At 40.1% G+C, this 12495-nt stretch overlaps 1 protein-coding gene across 2 annotated transcripts in view; it reads left to right on the top strand.

Moving 5' to 3' along the window:
* The window catches only part of si:ch211-126j24.1 (phosphofurin acidic cluster sorting protein 2), a 95996-nt gene that overhangs the window by 33957 nt on the left and 49544 nt on the right, over positions 1-12495 (top strand). For both annotated transcript variants that reach the window (XM_062058573.1, XM_062058574.1), the window contains exon 2: positions 451-538. In XM_062058573.1, the coding sequence (XP_061914557.1) occupies positions 451-538 (88 nt within the window). The remainder of the gene's footprint in view (positions 1-450; positions 539-12495) is intronic.

Raw genomic sequence — 12495 nt, forward strand, 5'->3', positions numbered from 1 at the left:
GATGGGAAAAGTAGGTCAAGAGGAAGTTTTGCAAACCTGGCTTGGGAGTTGTTTACTTTTGCTGGAAACAAGGATTGAAGTGAAGAATGATTTGACCCTGCTTGTTAATTTGTTCTGTCTCTAAACACCTCACCAATCCCAAATAATAGACTGTCTACAATATATATCATGTTTTTTAAAACCTTGGAGTGCTGACTCTTTGTTATATTTGGCCATGAATCAGACCCATTTCTCTCATTCTTTTATCATCTCATCTGTCTAACTTGTTTTTGATGACACATATTTTTAACAGTGCAGTTGAATGAGTTTGAATACGCTGTTCAGTTTCTGTCTTTTATCCCTGAGCTTGGAATCTGCTCCATTTTTTGTGCTACCTGCAGGCCTAAGAAAACCACAGGTAAAAATGTGTCCTTTCATATTTTATAACTTTTTTGTTTCTCTGTCCCACAGGCTCTGTAGCCTTACCCTGAAAAAGCTGGTTGTGCTTAAAGAACTGGATAAAGAACTGAACTCGCTATCCATTGCTGTCAAAATACAGGTGAGTTGGTGTAATCTTGTGCTGCTTTTCAATTTCTTGCTGCTACTGCACAGTGTTTAACATAATCGCAAGCCTAGTTGACGACATAGTGCTAATCCCGCCAATTGATAAAAAAGTCTTCTTAGCTGCTCAGAAAGCTCTGGCACGTCACATCCACTCACTTTTAATGGCAGACTAGTATTACTACTCTAAGCAGGTGCATTAGCACACTAAAACAGATTTAGAGTCTCACATTCATGAATATAGGTGTGTAGTCCAAAAGGTGACTCATCGCAGTGCTGTCACTCACGTTCGGCTTAAGACGACAATAACTTCAACTAAAAAGCAAATAATCCTTCATGCACATGCAACATAAAGTAAGATTAGTGTTTAATACTACTACTAAATGGAACTAATTCATAACAATGAGTATGGATGGGTGATCAATGTTTTTTTTTCATTGTACACACTAATTTTACTATTAGGGCTGGGCAATAAAACGATTACAAAGTTATTGCAAAATAACTTTTCCTCCATAGAAAGTACGAGTACAGTAGAGGGAGGGACTGACCTCTCATTGGCTCGGTGAGTCTGTAACCAAGCCGCCAAATTCAAAGTGAAAAGTAAACAACTTTGTCTTGTAACATGCAGACTTTGTTATAACATTTAGATTCAAGTTTTCCTTGGCAGTTTCAGGCACTGGAAAACACTCACAATAGCAAGATCTCTCGCCAAATAAGCGCACACACTGTTTTCTAACAATCGATAACCCACTTCCGCCTTTATTCTCGCCACCCGCTCATGACAAAGTTCACAAAGGCCCTCAAAATAACTGCCCAAAACTAAGGACTTAACAAACGGTATTAATGATAACCACTGTAAAACTCCCGACGGTTAGCATTACCGTTTTAAAGGAAAATTATAAAAATTCTGTGATTGATACTGCACTTTGATGAACTCACGGACTGACTGCCGCAAGCTCTGTAGTTTAAATGCTAACATGAAAATAAGAAGCATTTACAATATTAACATTAACTTATTGTTGTCTGATTTACTAAGCTTAGACAGACTCTCGTACGTTGAATCTACAACCTACGATCTCCTAGCCAAGCGTTATCGTTCTATACTGACAGGAATACAAGACAAAGGTGTTTTAATGTTTAAAGCTCGCTGAACAGAGTAGGACGCCACAAAGCCCGCCAAAAATTATATATTATAATAGATTTTATGTTACACACTTTTCATTTAAATGAATATTAAAGTGCTGCAGTACAAACCAATATTAACAAACAAACCACCTACTCAGTGGCCTAGTGGTTAGAGTGTCTGCCCTGAGATCAGTAGGTTGTGAGTTCAAACCCCGGCCGAGTCATACCAAAGACATTACCTCCCTGCTTGGCACTCAGCATCAAGGGTTGGAATTGGGGGTTAAATCACCAAAAATGATTCCCGGGCGCGGCACCGCTGCTGCCCACTGCTCCCCTTACCTCCCAGGGGGTGAACAAGGGGATGGGTCAAATGCAGAGGACAAATTTCACCACACTTAGTGTGTGTGTAACAATCATTGGTACTTTAATTTTAACTTTAACTTTATTTAAAACAATAAAAGATGAGCCATTAACAGATAAAATACTAAGACTAAAACACTATCAGTGAAGCATAAAAAACACAAAACATGCAAAATAGTGGGTTTTCTCACAGCGTGCCTATTTATTTTAGTCATTAAAAAAACTTGGTTAATTGATTTCAGTGTGTGTTTAAGTACTCTTTGAGCACATTCAATAATACCGCAATAATAGAAATAACCATGATAATGTTTGCCAAAATAACTGTGATAATACATTTTCACATCGTTACATCTCTATCTAAGGCAATACCTGTAACACTGGTGTAGCAGCCAGCAGCAGTAGGTAGGTGTGTTGCTGTTTGGGCTACAGTGGCGTTCAGTGAAGCTCAACGTTCCCTCTAAGGTGCGCCTGCGCAATCTATGCCACGTACACAATATAATCCAACCATAACTCTAAACAAAATATACACATAGTGTAGGATTTTGCAATGCAACTCTGAGTGATAGGTGCGACCACAAAAGATAAAACCGTGTTCCTCAATGGTGTTCAATTATTGTAACGCCTGTCGAAACGTTTTAAAGACAGGAGGTCCATCAATCATGTTATTGAGTAAAGCGGTTTATTGTCTGCCGTAACCACACCAAAAAGATTAGTAAAACACTTGTACCTAGCAAAACTGTCCGTTTTCTGCTGTACAAACCCCGCTAAAACCAACTGTCTGTCATATCAACAGCAGCTGCTCTCACTTGCGCCAACACATGCACTCATCGCACCAATGCGTTTACGGTCACACAAAACATTGGACAACTCTAACACTACACATAAACTGTAAATGCCAGGTCGTTATACTAGGACTCCCCAATCAGATGTGTGCTTATTCTACTGTCATTTTTAGGAATGTTAATTTATGAATATTATCCATGATATGATGTTATTAGATTAAAGAAATGTTAATGAAAATGTATATTTTACAAACAGAAAGTTACAGGAATGTACACGTTATCCCATGCTTTCATGTAATTGTGCAACATGTGAAGGTTTTAGGAGGAACTAAATGTGATCTCTGAAAGGGCTACACATTATTTCCAAAGCAGGACCCTCACACAGACATACAATACTAGTACATAGCTAATGGAAAAACTACCATATTTTCCGCACTATAAAGCGCACCTTCAATGAATGGCCCATTTTAAAACTTTGTTCATATATAAAAGGCACACCGCATTATAAGGCGCATAGAATAGACGCTACAGTAGAGGCTGGGGTTACGTTATGCATCCATTAGATGGAGCTGCGCTAAAGGGAATGTCAACAAAACAAATAGTGATTGTACTGACACTTCTACTTGCTGCTCTCTGTTCAACAACCCACTGTTCGAGATTGTCCTCCAACTGTAGCCATCTCACTTTGTTCCCTCGGAAACTCTGTTTAGTCTTCTTTACTTGGCGCAGGTCATCATGTTGCTTCCTTCACTTCCGCACCATTGATTCGTTAATGTTATATTCTCTCGCTGCTGCTCTATTCCGTGTTCTACTGCGTGACTGATCGCCTTGAGTTTAAACTCTGCGTGGTAAGCGTGTCTCTTAATAGGAGCCATTTTTGGGTCTTTACATAAAGTTTAGGTCTCGCAACTACGGTAAGCAGCCGCCAACTTAATTTTCCCCCGTAGAAGAAGAAGCGCTTCTTCTTCTACGGTAAGCAGCCGCCGAGTTCAATATCCCCCGTAGCAGCCGTAGAAGGGGGGAAATGAAGTTGGCGTAGTTACCGTAGTTGCGAGACCTGTTGTGGCTCAATATTGGTCCATATATAAGGCGCACCGGATTATACGGCGCACTGTCAGCTTTTGAGGAAATTGGAGGTTTTTAGGTGCGCCTGTAGTGCGGAAAATTCGGTACTTTTTTTTGGTATTCTTTTCATTGTAAGTGGGCTAAATCACTTACATTGGAAAATAATTTCATGGAAATGACTGCTGTCATTTGAGACATTTAATTTGTTATGATGTCAGGTTTGGGAGAGGTGCGCTGCTGGTGTGGCCACAGTGTACACGTCTGATGTTGCTAGCATGTGCTCCACTGAATGCTCAGGGAGTTTTTGCATTTATCTAAGACACATGGAAAATTAGAGGGGACATTGGTGAGTCTGAAATCTGTAGTGGGAAACCGAGACCAGTAAATGAGATGAGTGCTCACCCGACGGAAAATTTGTCTGAGAAGAACTTGGATGACCGGGTTATTGAAAAAGACGACATAACGGGCACTAATGAAGGTACAAAGACTGAAGGGCCCAAGAAGTTTGATAGTGTGGAGGTACTTTGGATATTTAAGGTCAAAGAAGAAACAAAGCTGCTTGCACTTCAAGTTGTGTCGAAAGCAGAGCTAGAGCACAGGTGTCAAACTCAAGGCCTGGGGTGCCAGATATGGCCCGCCACATCATTTTATATGGTATGTGATAGCCTGGAATTAAAATGCATCAATAAAGTTATTTATCTTTCTACCTGGATGTTTTTAAGAGGAATTTATAGGTAGAAGATTGAATGGAATTTACCATATGATGTCTTTGTTTTATTTAAAGCACTCGATGACTGCATAAATATGGCATACAGGACTGATATTAAATTTCTGTCAGAGTAACAAATCATTTTAACACACAAAGCCAGGACTGTATTCCGCAGGGTTACAATGGATGAATAGCCATACGCCAGGGGTCGGCAACCCGCGGCTCCGGAGCCGCATGCGGCTCCTTGACCACTCTGATGCGGCTCAGCTACATGCATGCCGACCCCCTCGATTTTCCCAGGAGACTTATGGATGTCAGTGTCTCTCATAGATTACTCCCAGGGAAAAATAATCCTATTAACACTCTAATTACTATATAAAGGGCGTGCCCTAATTGCACTGCAGTAATTGTCCTCTATAGCATTTACTTACAGCGTGTCAGTCCAGCCACATGTTGCATGTTGTTATTACTTGCTCACACAGGAGACAGCAAAGCATACTTACTCATCAGCCACACAGCTTACACTGACGGTAGCCGTATCAAACAACTTCAACATTGTTACGTTACAAATATGCGCCACACTGTGAACCCACACCAAAAAAGAATGAAAAACACATTTCTGGAGAACATCCCACTGTAACACAACATAAACACAACACAACCATTACCCAGAATCCCATGCAGTCCTAACTCTTCCGGTCTACATTATACACCCCGCTACCGCCAAATCCCCCCACACATCAACCCCCCCCCCCCCCCCCCCCCTCTTCGTGGTTGGTTGAGCAGAAGAGTTAGGGCTGCATGGGATTCTGGGTATTGGTACCGTCAGTGTAAGATGTGTGGCAGCTGAGTTAGTAGCCTTGCTGTCTCTTACGTGAGCAAGCTAAAGCTGCATTCCACTTGTGGCCGAGCAGGAACACTGCTTGGGCAGACTGTAGGGGGCGCCAAATGCAGGGCCATCACACTCTGATATTCGGGAGTCTCCCGGGAAAAATGAGAGGGTTGGCAAGTGTGACGCAAGCGACATTCATCCAAAACTCGCGGGCTGCACTAACATCAAATTTCCACAATAAAGTGCGTGCCGGTGCGTGTGTCTGAGACCCCTGGTTAACATAGCACAAAGCATGTAAGCTTTGTATGCGGTGTTTTTCATTTTAAATTTTAAAAACATTTTTGTGGCTCCCATTACTTTCTTTAATGTGTGAAACTTGCCAAAATGGCTCTTTGAGTGGTAAAGGTTGCCGACCCCTGCCATACGCTATATTGCCAAAAGTATTTGGCCACCTGCTTTGACGCACATGAACTTGAAGTGCCATCCCATTCCTAACCCATAGGGTTCAATATGATGTCGTTCCACCTTTTGCAGCTATTACAGCTTCAACTCTTTTGGGAAGGCTGTCCACAAGTTTGCGGAGTGTGTTTATAGGAATTTTCGACCATTCTTCCAAAAACGCATTGGTGAGGTCACACACTGATGTTGGTCGAGAAGGCCTGGCTCTAGGTCTCCGTTCTAATTCATTCCAAAGGTGTTCTATCGGATTCAGGTCAGGACTCTGTGCAGGCCAGTCAAGTTCATCCACACCAGACTCTGTCATCCATGTCTTTATGGACCTTGCTTTGTGCACTGGTACACAGTCATGTTGGAAGAGGAAGGGGCCCGCCCCAAACTGTTCCCACAAGGTTGGTAGCATGGAATTGTCCAAAATGTTTTGGTATCCTGGAGCATTCAAGGTTAATTTCACTGGAACTCCTGAAAAACAACCTCAAACCATAATTCCTCCTCCACCAAATTTCACACTCTGCAGAATGCAGTCCGAAATGTACCGTTCTCCTAACCCAGACTCGTCCATCAGATTGCCAGATGGAAAAGCGTGATTCATCACTCCAGAGAACCCGTCTCCACTGCTCTAGAGTCTAGTGGCGACGTACTTTACCACTGCATCCGACGCTTTGCATTAGACTTGGTGATGTATGGCTTAGATGATCGGCCATGGAAACCCATTCCATGAAGCTCTCTGCGTACTGTATGTGGGCTAATTGGAAGGTCACATGAAGTTTGGAGCTCTGTAGCAACTGACTGCAGAAAGTCTTTGCGCTGTGCGCTTCAGCATCCGCTGACCCCTCTGTCAGTTTACGTATTTATGGTATTTTTTTTTTTGTCATAAAGAAATACAATCATGTGTAATTACGGACTGTATCCATGCAGACTGTATTGATCTATATTGATATATAATGTAGGAACCAGAAATATTAATAACAGAAAGAAACAACCCTTTTGTCCGAATGAGTGTGAATGAGTGTACATGGGGGAGGGAGGTTTTTTGGGTTGGTTCACTAATTGTAAGTGTATCTTGTGTTTTTTATGTTGATTTAATTTAAAAAAAAATTAAAACAATTTATTTTAATTTTTATTTCTTGTGCCAATCGATCCACGGACCAGTACCGGGCCGCGGCCCGGTGGTTGGGGACCACTGCTTTATACCACATCCTCAAAGTATGGCTAGGTTAGCACAAATATATAATATAACTTTTAAACTTTAATTTAGGGCTCCTTGGTCCTCCTGTCTTCTTCTACGTTTTTTTTAACTGCTAGTCCAAGTCTAGTAAAACTACTTCCAGGTAAACTTGTTGTAAATCCCATCTACAGGCACCCGCCCCCGACGCCAAAACACTGCCTTAAGTTTGAAATTGTCAAAAAAGAAGCAAAACCGGAAAAAAAAGAAACAAAACCGTAGAAAAGAGAAGCGAATGTAAATAAAAAGTTGATCATAAAAACATTTGAAACACACAAAAACAAAAAGTCTACACAAGTATGAATATTGACATTGAAAGCATGTCATGATTCAAAAAAATATCCATCAATAATATTGTAATTTTTCAATGTTAGTATTTATTTTTTGCCAAAACTTTTTCTACAATGTAATTTTTTTTTCTGATACCAATTCTTACTGATGTCAGTTTTGGCTCCATAGATGTTCCCCTTTAGAGACAGCAGTGCCAGGATTGTAAAATTTGAACTTGGCAACTGAAATATTTATTGAAAAGCTAGATTGCTACAGTTTAAAACTTGAGCGTAACTACTGTTCTGCCTGAATTCAAATGTAGAAAAAAATCTGCAAAATAAATTTCACTTTGAATTATTTGCATCCCACATTAAACTTTTTAAATTGAGATGAATAGTACCGTTTTATTCGGATTATAAATCGCTCCGGAGTATACGTCGCACCGGCCGAAAATGCATAATAAAGAAGGAAAAAAACATATATACGTCGCATTTTAGGGGGAAATTTATTTGATAAAATCCAACACCAAGAATAGACATTTTAAAAGCAATTTAAAATAAATAAAGAATAGTGAACAACAGGCTGAATAAGTGTACGTTATATGACGCATAAATAACCAACTGAGAACGTGTCTGGTATGTTAACGTAACATATTATGGTAAGAGTCATTCAAATAACTATAACATATAGAACATGCTATACGTTTACCAAAAATGCTATACGTTTACCAAACAATCTGTCACTCCTAATCACTAAATCCGATGAAATCTTCTTCCTCTGTGTCGCTTCTAAACAACTCTGCCAACTCTGCCAACTCCAAAGGTATGCGCCACTTCCTCTTGCCGTTTTCTGCTGCATATTTCGCTACGTCCAGCTTGTAATCTGCAGTATATGACTTCCTTTTCTGTGCCATTTTTGTTCAGCCGTTCTCAGTTTTTATAAGTTACCACCAATGTTGAAATGATCCATTTTTATAGCTACGGACGTAGTAGCAGGTAGCATCACATGACCCACAATGCACTTCTGCCATGACGCACAATGCACTTCTGCCATGACCCGCCCCGGCCGAATTTTTATTGGTTGACGTGTGTGTGACGATTGCTGACATTCGCCTCGTCTCTTACGGGAATGAGATAAATAATATTATTTGATATTTTACGGTAATGTGTTAATAATTTCACACATAAATCGCGTATAAGTCAAACTATGGAAAAAACTGATTTATAATCCGAAAAATACGGTATAGTGATAGAATTTGTCTTCTGTCTTTATTCTGTTTTAATTGGACCCAGGTTTCTGACCTTTTTGTCCCAATTCTCAGCACAATACTGTGGAAACACTGATTGGTTTATAGTCGAATCTCACTTCTTTACAACTATGAGAACACAGTTGCTGGATGCCAAATGCATTTACATATTTGAAGCACCCATTGCCAGTCTACATTTAATGCATATTTGAAGTACTGTATCTATACACACATGTACATATCCTATAACTACCTTGTGAGTGACTAGTGTCTACTGCTACAGTGACACATTAGGAATGCCGTAGGAAACCAGAAGAGGCCCATTGTGTCCATATTATGTCTTTCCACTGCACAGTACCAGAGGTGGGTAGTAACGCGCTACATTTACTCCGTTACATCTACTTGAGTAAGTTTTGGAATAGATTGTACTTCTAAAATTAGTTTTAATGCAACATACTTTTACTTTTACTTGAGTATATTTATAGACAAGAAACGCTACTTTTACTCCGCTCCATTTATTTCCATTCAGCTCGCTACTGAGTTTTATCGATCTTTTAATGCACGCTTTGTTTGTTTTGGTTTGTCAGACAGACCTTCAAAGTAGGATCTATCGCATGCCTGCGTTTCACCAATCAAATACAGTCACTGGTGACGTTTCACTCCGTTTCACCAATAAAATGCAGTCACTGGTGACGTTGGATTCCGTTTCACCAATCAAACAGAGCCAGGCGGTAACATGTGTTGCACCTTTCCTGCTTCCGGTTCCCAGACCGTAGTCGAGTAGCGCAGGGGAGACACTCCTCCAGGACCGATGTATCTCGGGGGCAACACCCTTCACTCTACCCGGCAGTGGGTCTCCACAGCTCCGGACTCCAGGTTAAATTAGGAGTCCGGCGATTAGTTGCAAATCGTAACTTTATTGATGTCTGCACACAGCCAGTCCAAAAAAACAGTAGCCACTCCCCGCTCTCACGCTTTCGCTCCCTCACCTCGCTCGCCCACATACTCACTGACGTCACTCACCTCACATGCTGTCACATATTAAAGGGCCACACACATCTCCTCTTTCTGCTGTAAAAATTGTGAATGATCCACTTGACACTCCTGTGGGGAAACTTTGCTTTGATCAGAAAAATAACAGAAAAATCCGCAGCTGATTCCAAAATGATTGTGTATCTGTCTCCTATGTAATTGCGCTTTGGAATAATGTTGTGAATGACATCTGCTGGGTCAAAGCGTGGTCCCTTCCTAACAGGTATTTACTTACCAACAAAGTCAAAGAGATATCTTTTAAAATCATTCATCGTTATTACCCTGTAAAGACTGTGATGGTTAGATACAAGAAGGACATTGATGTTACCTGCACCTTATGTAACATGCATCCAGAAACTGTTTACCACCTGTTTTGGACTCGTGAAAGCACTCGATCACTATGGCAGGGCATCTGTCGCTTCATCCTGGACAATACTCATGACAAATTTGTGCTTTGTTTTAAAGATTTGATATTTGGTTTTACACTGTATGAAGAAAAATTTGAAAAGGAATTTTACCTTTGCAACCTCATTATACTATTGGCTAAGTTTTATATATTTATAAATGTAAGTTTCTCAATACCCGACCTGTTTTTTTGTGCCTTTAAAAAAGATTTAGAACTCTACATTAAAACACTCTCTACCTCTAACAACCAAAAAGCTGTGAAAACAATGATGCTATGTTCCAAATTTAAGTTATTTACTGAGATTGAGTGAGCCTATGGCTTTGCACTTTGTTCATTATATATACTGTATATATTTTTTGCATTCTATTTTAGTTACTTTGAATTTACAACCCCCTGGCGCTGTTTTGTACCGTTTTTATACTGTTTTGTACTGTTTTTGTACTTACTTTGATTATTATTTTCAACTGTTTGTAAATATTGAAATGTATAAATAAAGGTTTATAAAAAAAAAATTTAAAGGGCCACACACACACACATGCTACTCTCATAACACATGATTAACTGCACATAAAGTTTCAGCGGCACACAACAACAATGGCAGAGACAACAACGAACGCAAACACCCCTGGCCTCACATAAAATCGATGTTCACGCTTCAGACAACCAAAAAAACAGTTATGTAATGCGTTGTCATATGTGTCTCCCCAAACAAGTGGACATTTCAGCTTACATGAACTCTATGTCAAATTTGAGGAAGCACATCGCGGTAAGTAACGTTAGTAGATATTTTGGCTGTCATCGTAGGCTGATGTTAGCTTCCCTGCTATGAATCACTGTCAAATGTACATCGTGTGGGGACATTTATTAACGCACTGCAGCCTCATAGACAGACAGACAGACACGCACAGTCGCACACACACTCACGCATGCATAGAAACATCAATCAGAAGTGCACAGTGTGTTCTCGGGTGCAGCCCACACCTATCAGAGTTTATGGTTTGCGTAAAAGCAAACTTGTTATTTTCCTCTGCCTACTGAGCCTATGGTGCTGTTAAGTTATTGTGGCTCAATTTGCCTTCATTTTTATTTTATTTTAATGTATTATTATTTAATGTATTATTGTTTTAGTTGCTTAAGAGATATTCCTGGCTCTGAATTTGTTCACTGCTATTTTTATGTTTTTGTGCATTATTTGTTGCCGTCATCATTAAACGAACAGGTTACTCATCAGTTACTCTACTTGAGTAGTTTTTTCACAACATACTTTTTACTTTTACTCAAGTAAATAATTGGGTGACTACTCCTTACTTTTACTTGAGTAATAAAACTCTAAAGTAACAGTACTCTTACTTGAGTACAATTTCTGGCTACTCTACCCACCTCTGCACAGTACCTACTCAGCTCAACATGTTTCGACTTGATAACGACACCTTTCCACAAAAACCTATTTCTAGTACCTGGTCAATCAATGGGTGATTGGATGAGCAGATTTTCCAGTACTGTGACATTCCTGTAACATTCAAGCATTAATGTCTCAAAACAGCAAAAATAAACACATGGTAACCTCGCCTTACCATGTTGTTGCAATATTTTACTTTAGATTCCCCACTTTGCAACAGTGGCCTGTTTTCTTGCTGCCTTCAGTTTCCTCTCTTATAAAATGTGTGTCATTTACGAGGCCAACAACATCATGCCTAGATGTTAGTGACAGTTGGTGTTGTTTAGCATGTCTTGTTCGAATTGATGTGTCAAACGCAGCATGTTTTTGCAGGACTATCTTAAATTGGGAAATGGTGGCGAACAAACTGAGTGTGCAATGTAGTGTAAAAGTGCCATTATCAGTGTTTTGTCTCTCAACTTGGAGACGACTGGGTCACTGCAAGTAACTCAGGCTCCCTTGAAAATACCTCACATACGTTATATTTACTTTACATTACATTGCAAAGCTGTCTTATCATATGTCCTAGCAAAATTATTTTTAGACTTGTAAGTTTCTTTTTGTGGTGCCGTAGAAAGGCCCTCTATACAGACTACAGGTAGTACAGATACAGTGGTACCTCGGCTTACGAGTTTATTTGGTTCTGTGATGGCGCTTGTAACCTATAATACTTGTATCTCTAGTCAGTGTTGCTATTTGAAATTAATTGTAATCAAATCAATCCGAGCTGCGCTCTATCAAAAACACCACAAGTTTATCATGTAACAATCTTTAAAAAAGGAAAAACAACATAGATAACGGATATGTAGCAAAAACTAAAGTAGATGTGAATGTACAGTAAGTGCATGTGCCTCGCAATACGAAGGTCCTGAGTTCAATCTCGGGCTCGGTATCTTTCCGTGTGGAGTTTGCATGTTCTCCCGGTGACTGCGTGGGTTCCCTCTGGGTACTCCTCCCACCTCCAAAATTATGCACCTGGGGATAGGTTGATTGGCAACACTAAAACAAT

The sequence above is a fragment of the Entelurus aequoreus genome, linkage group LG09, assembly GCF_033978785.1.
Source record: "Entelurus aequoreus isolate RoL-2023_Sb linkage group LG09, RoL_Eaeq_v1.1, whole genome shotgun sequence".
NCBI lineage: Eukaryota > Metazoa > Chordata > Actinopteri > Syngnathiformes > Syngnathidae > Entelurus > Entelurus aequoreus.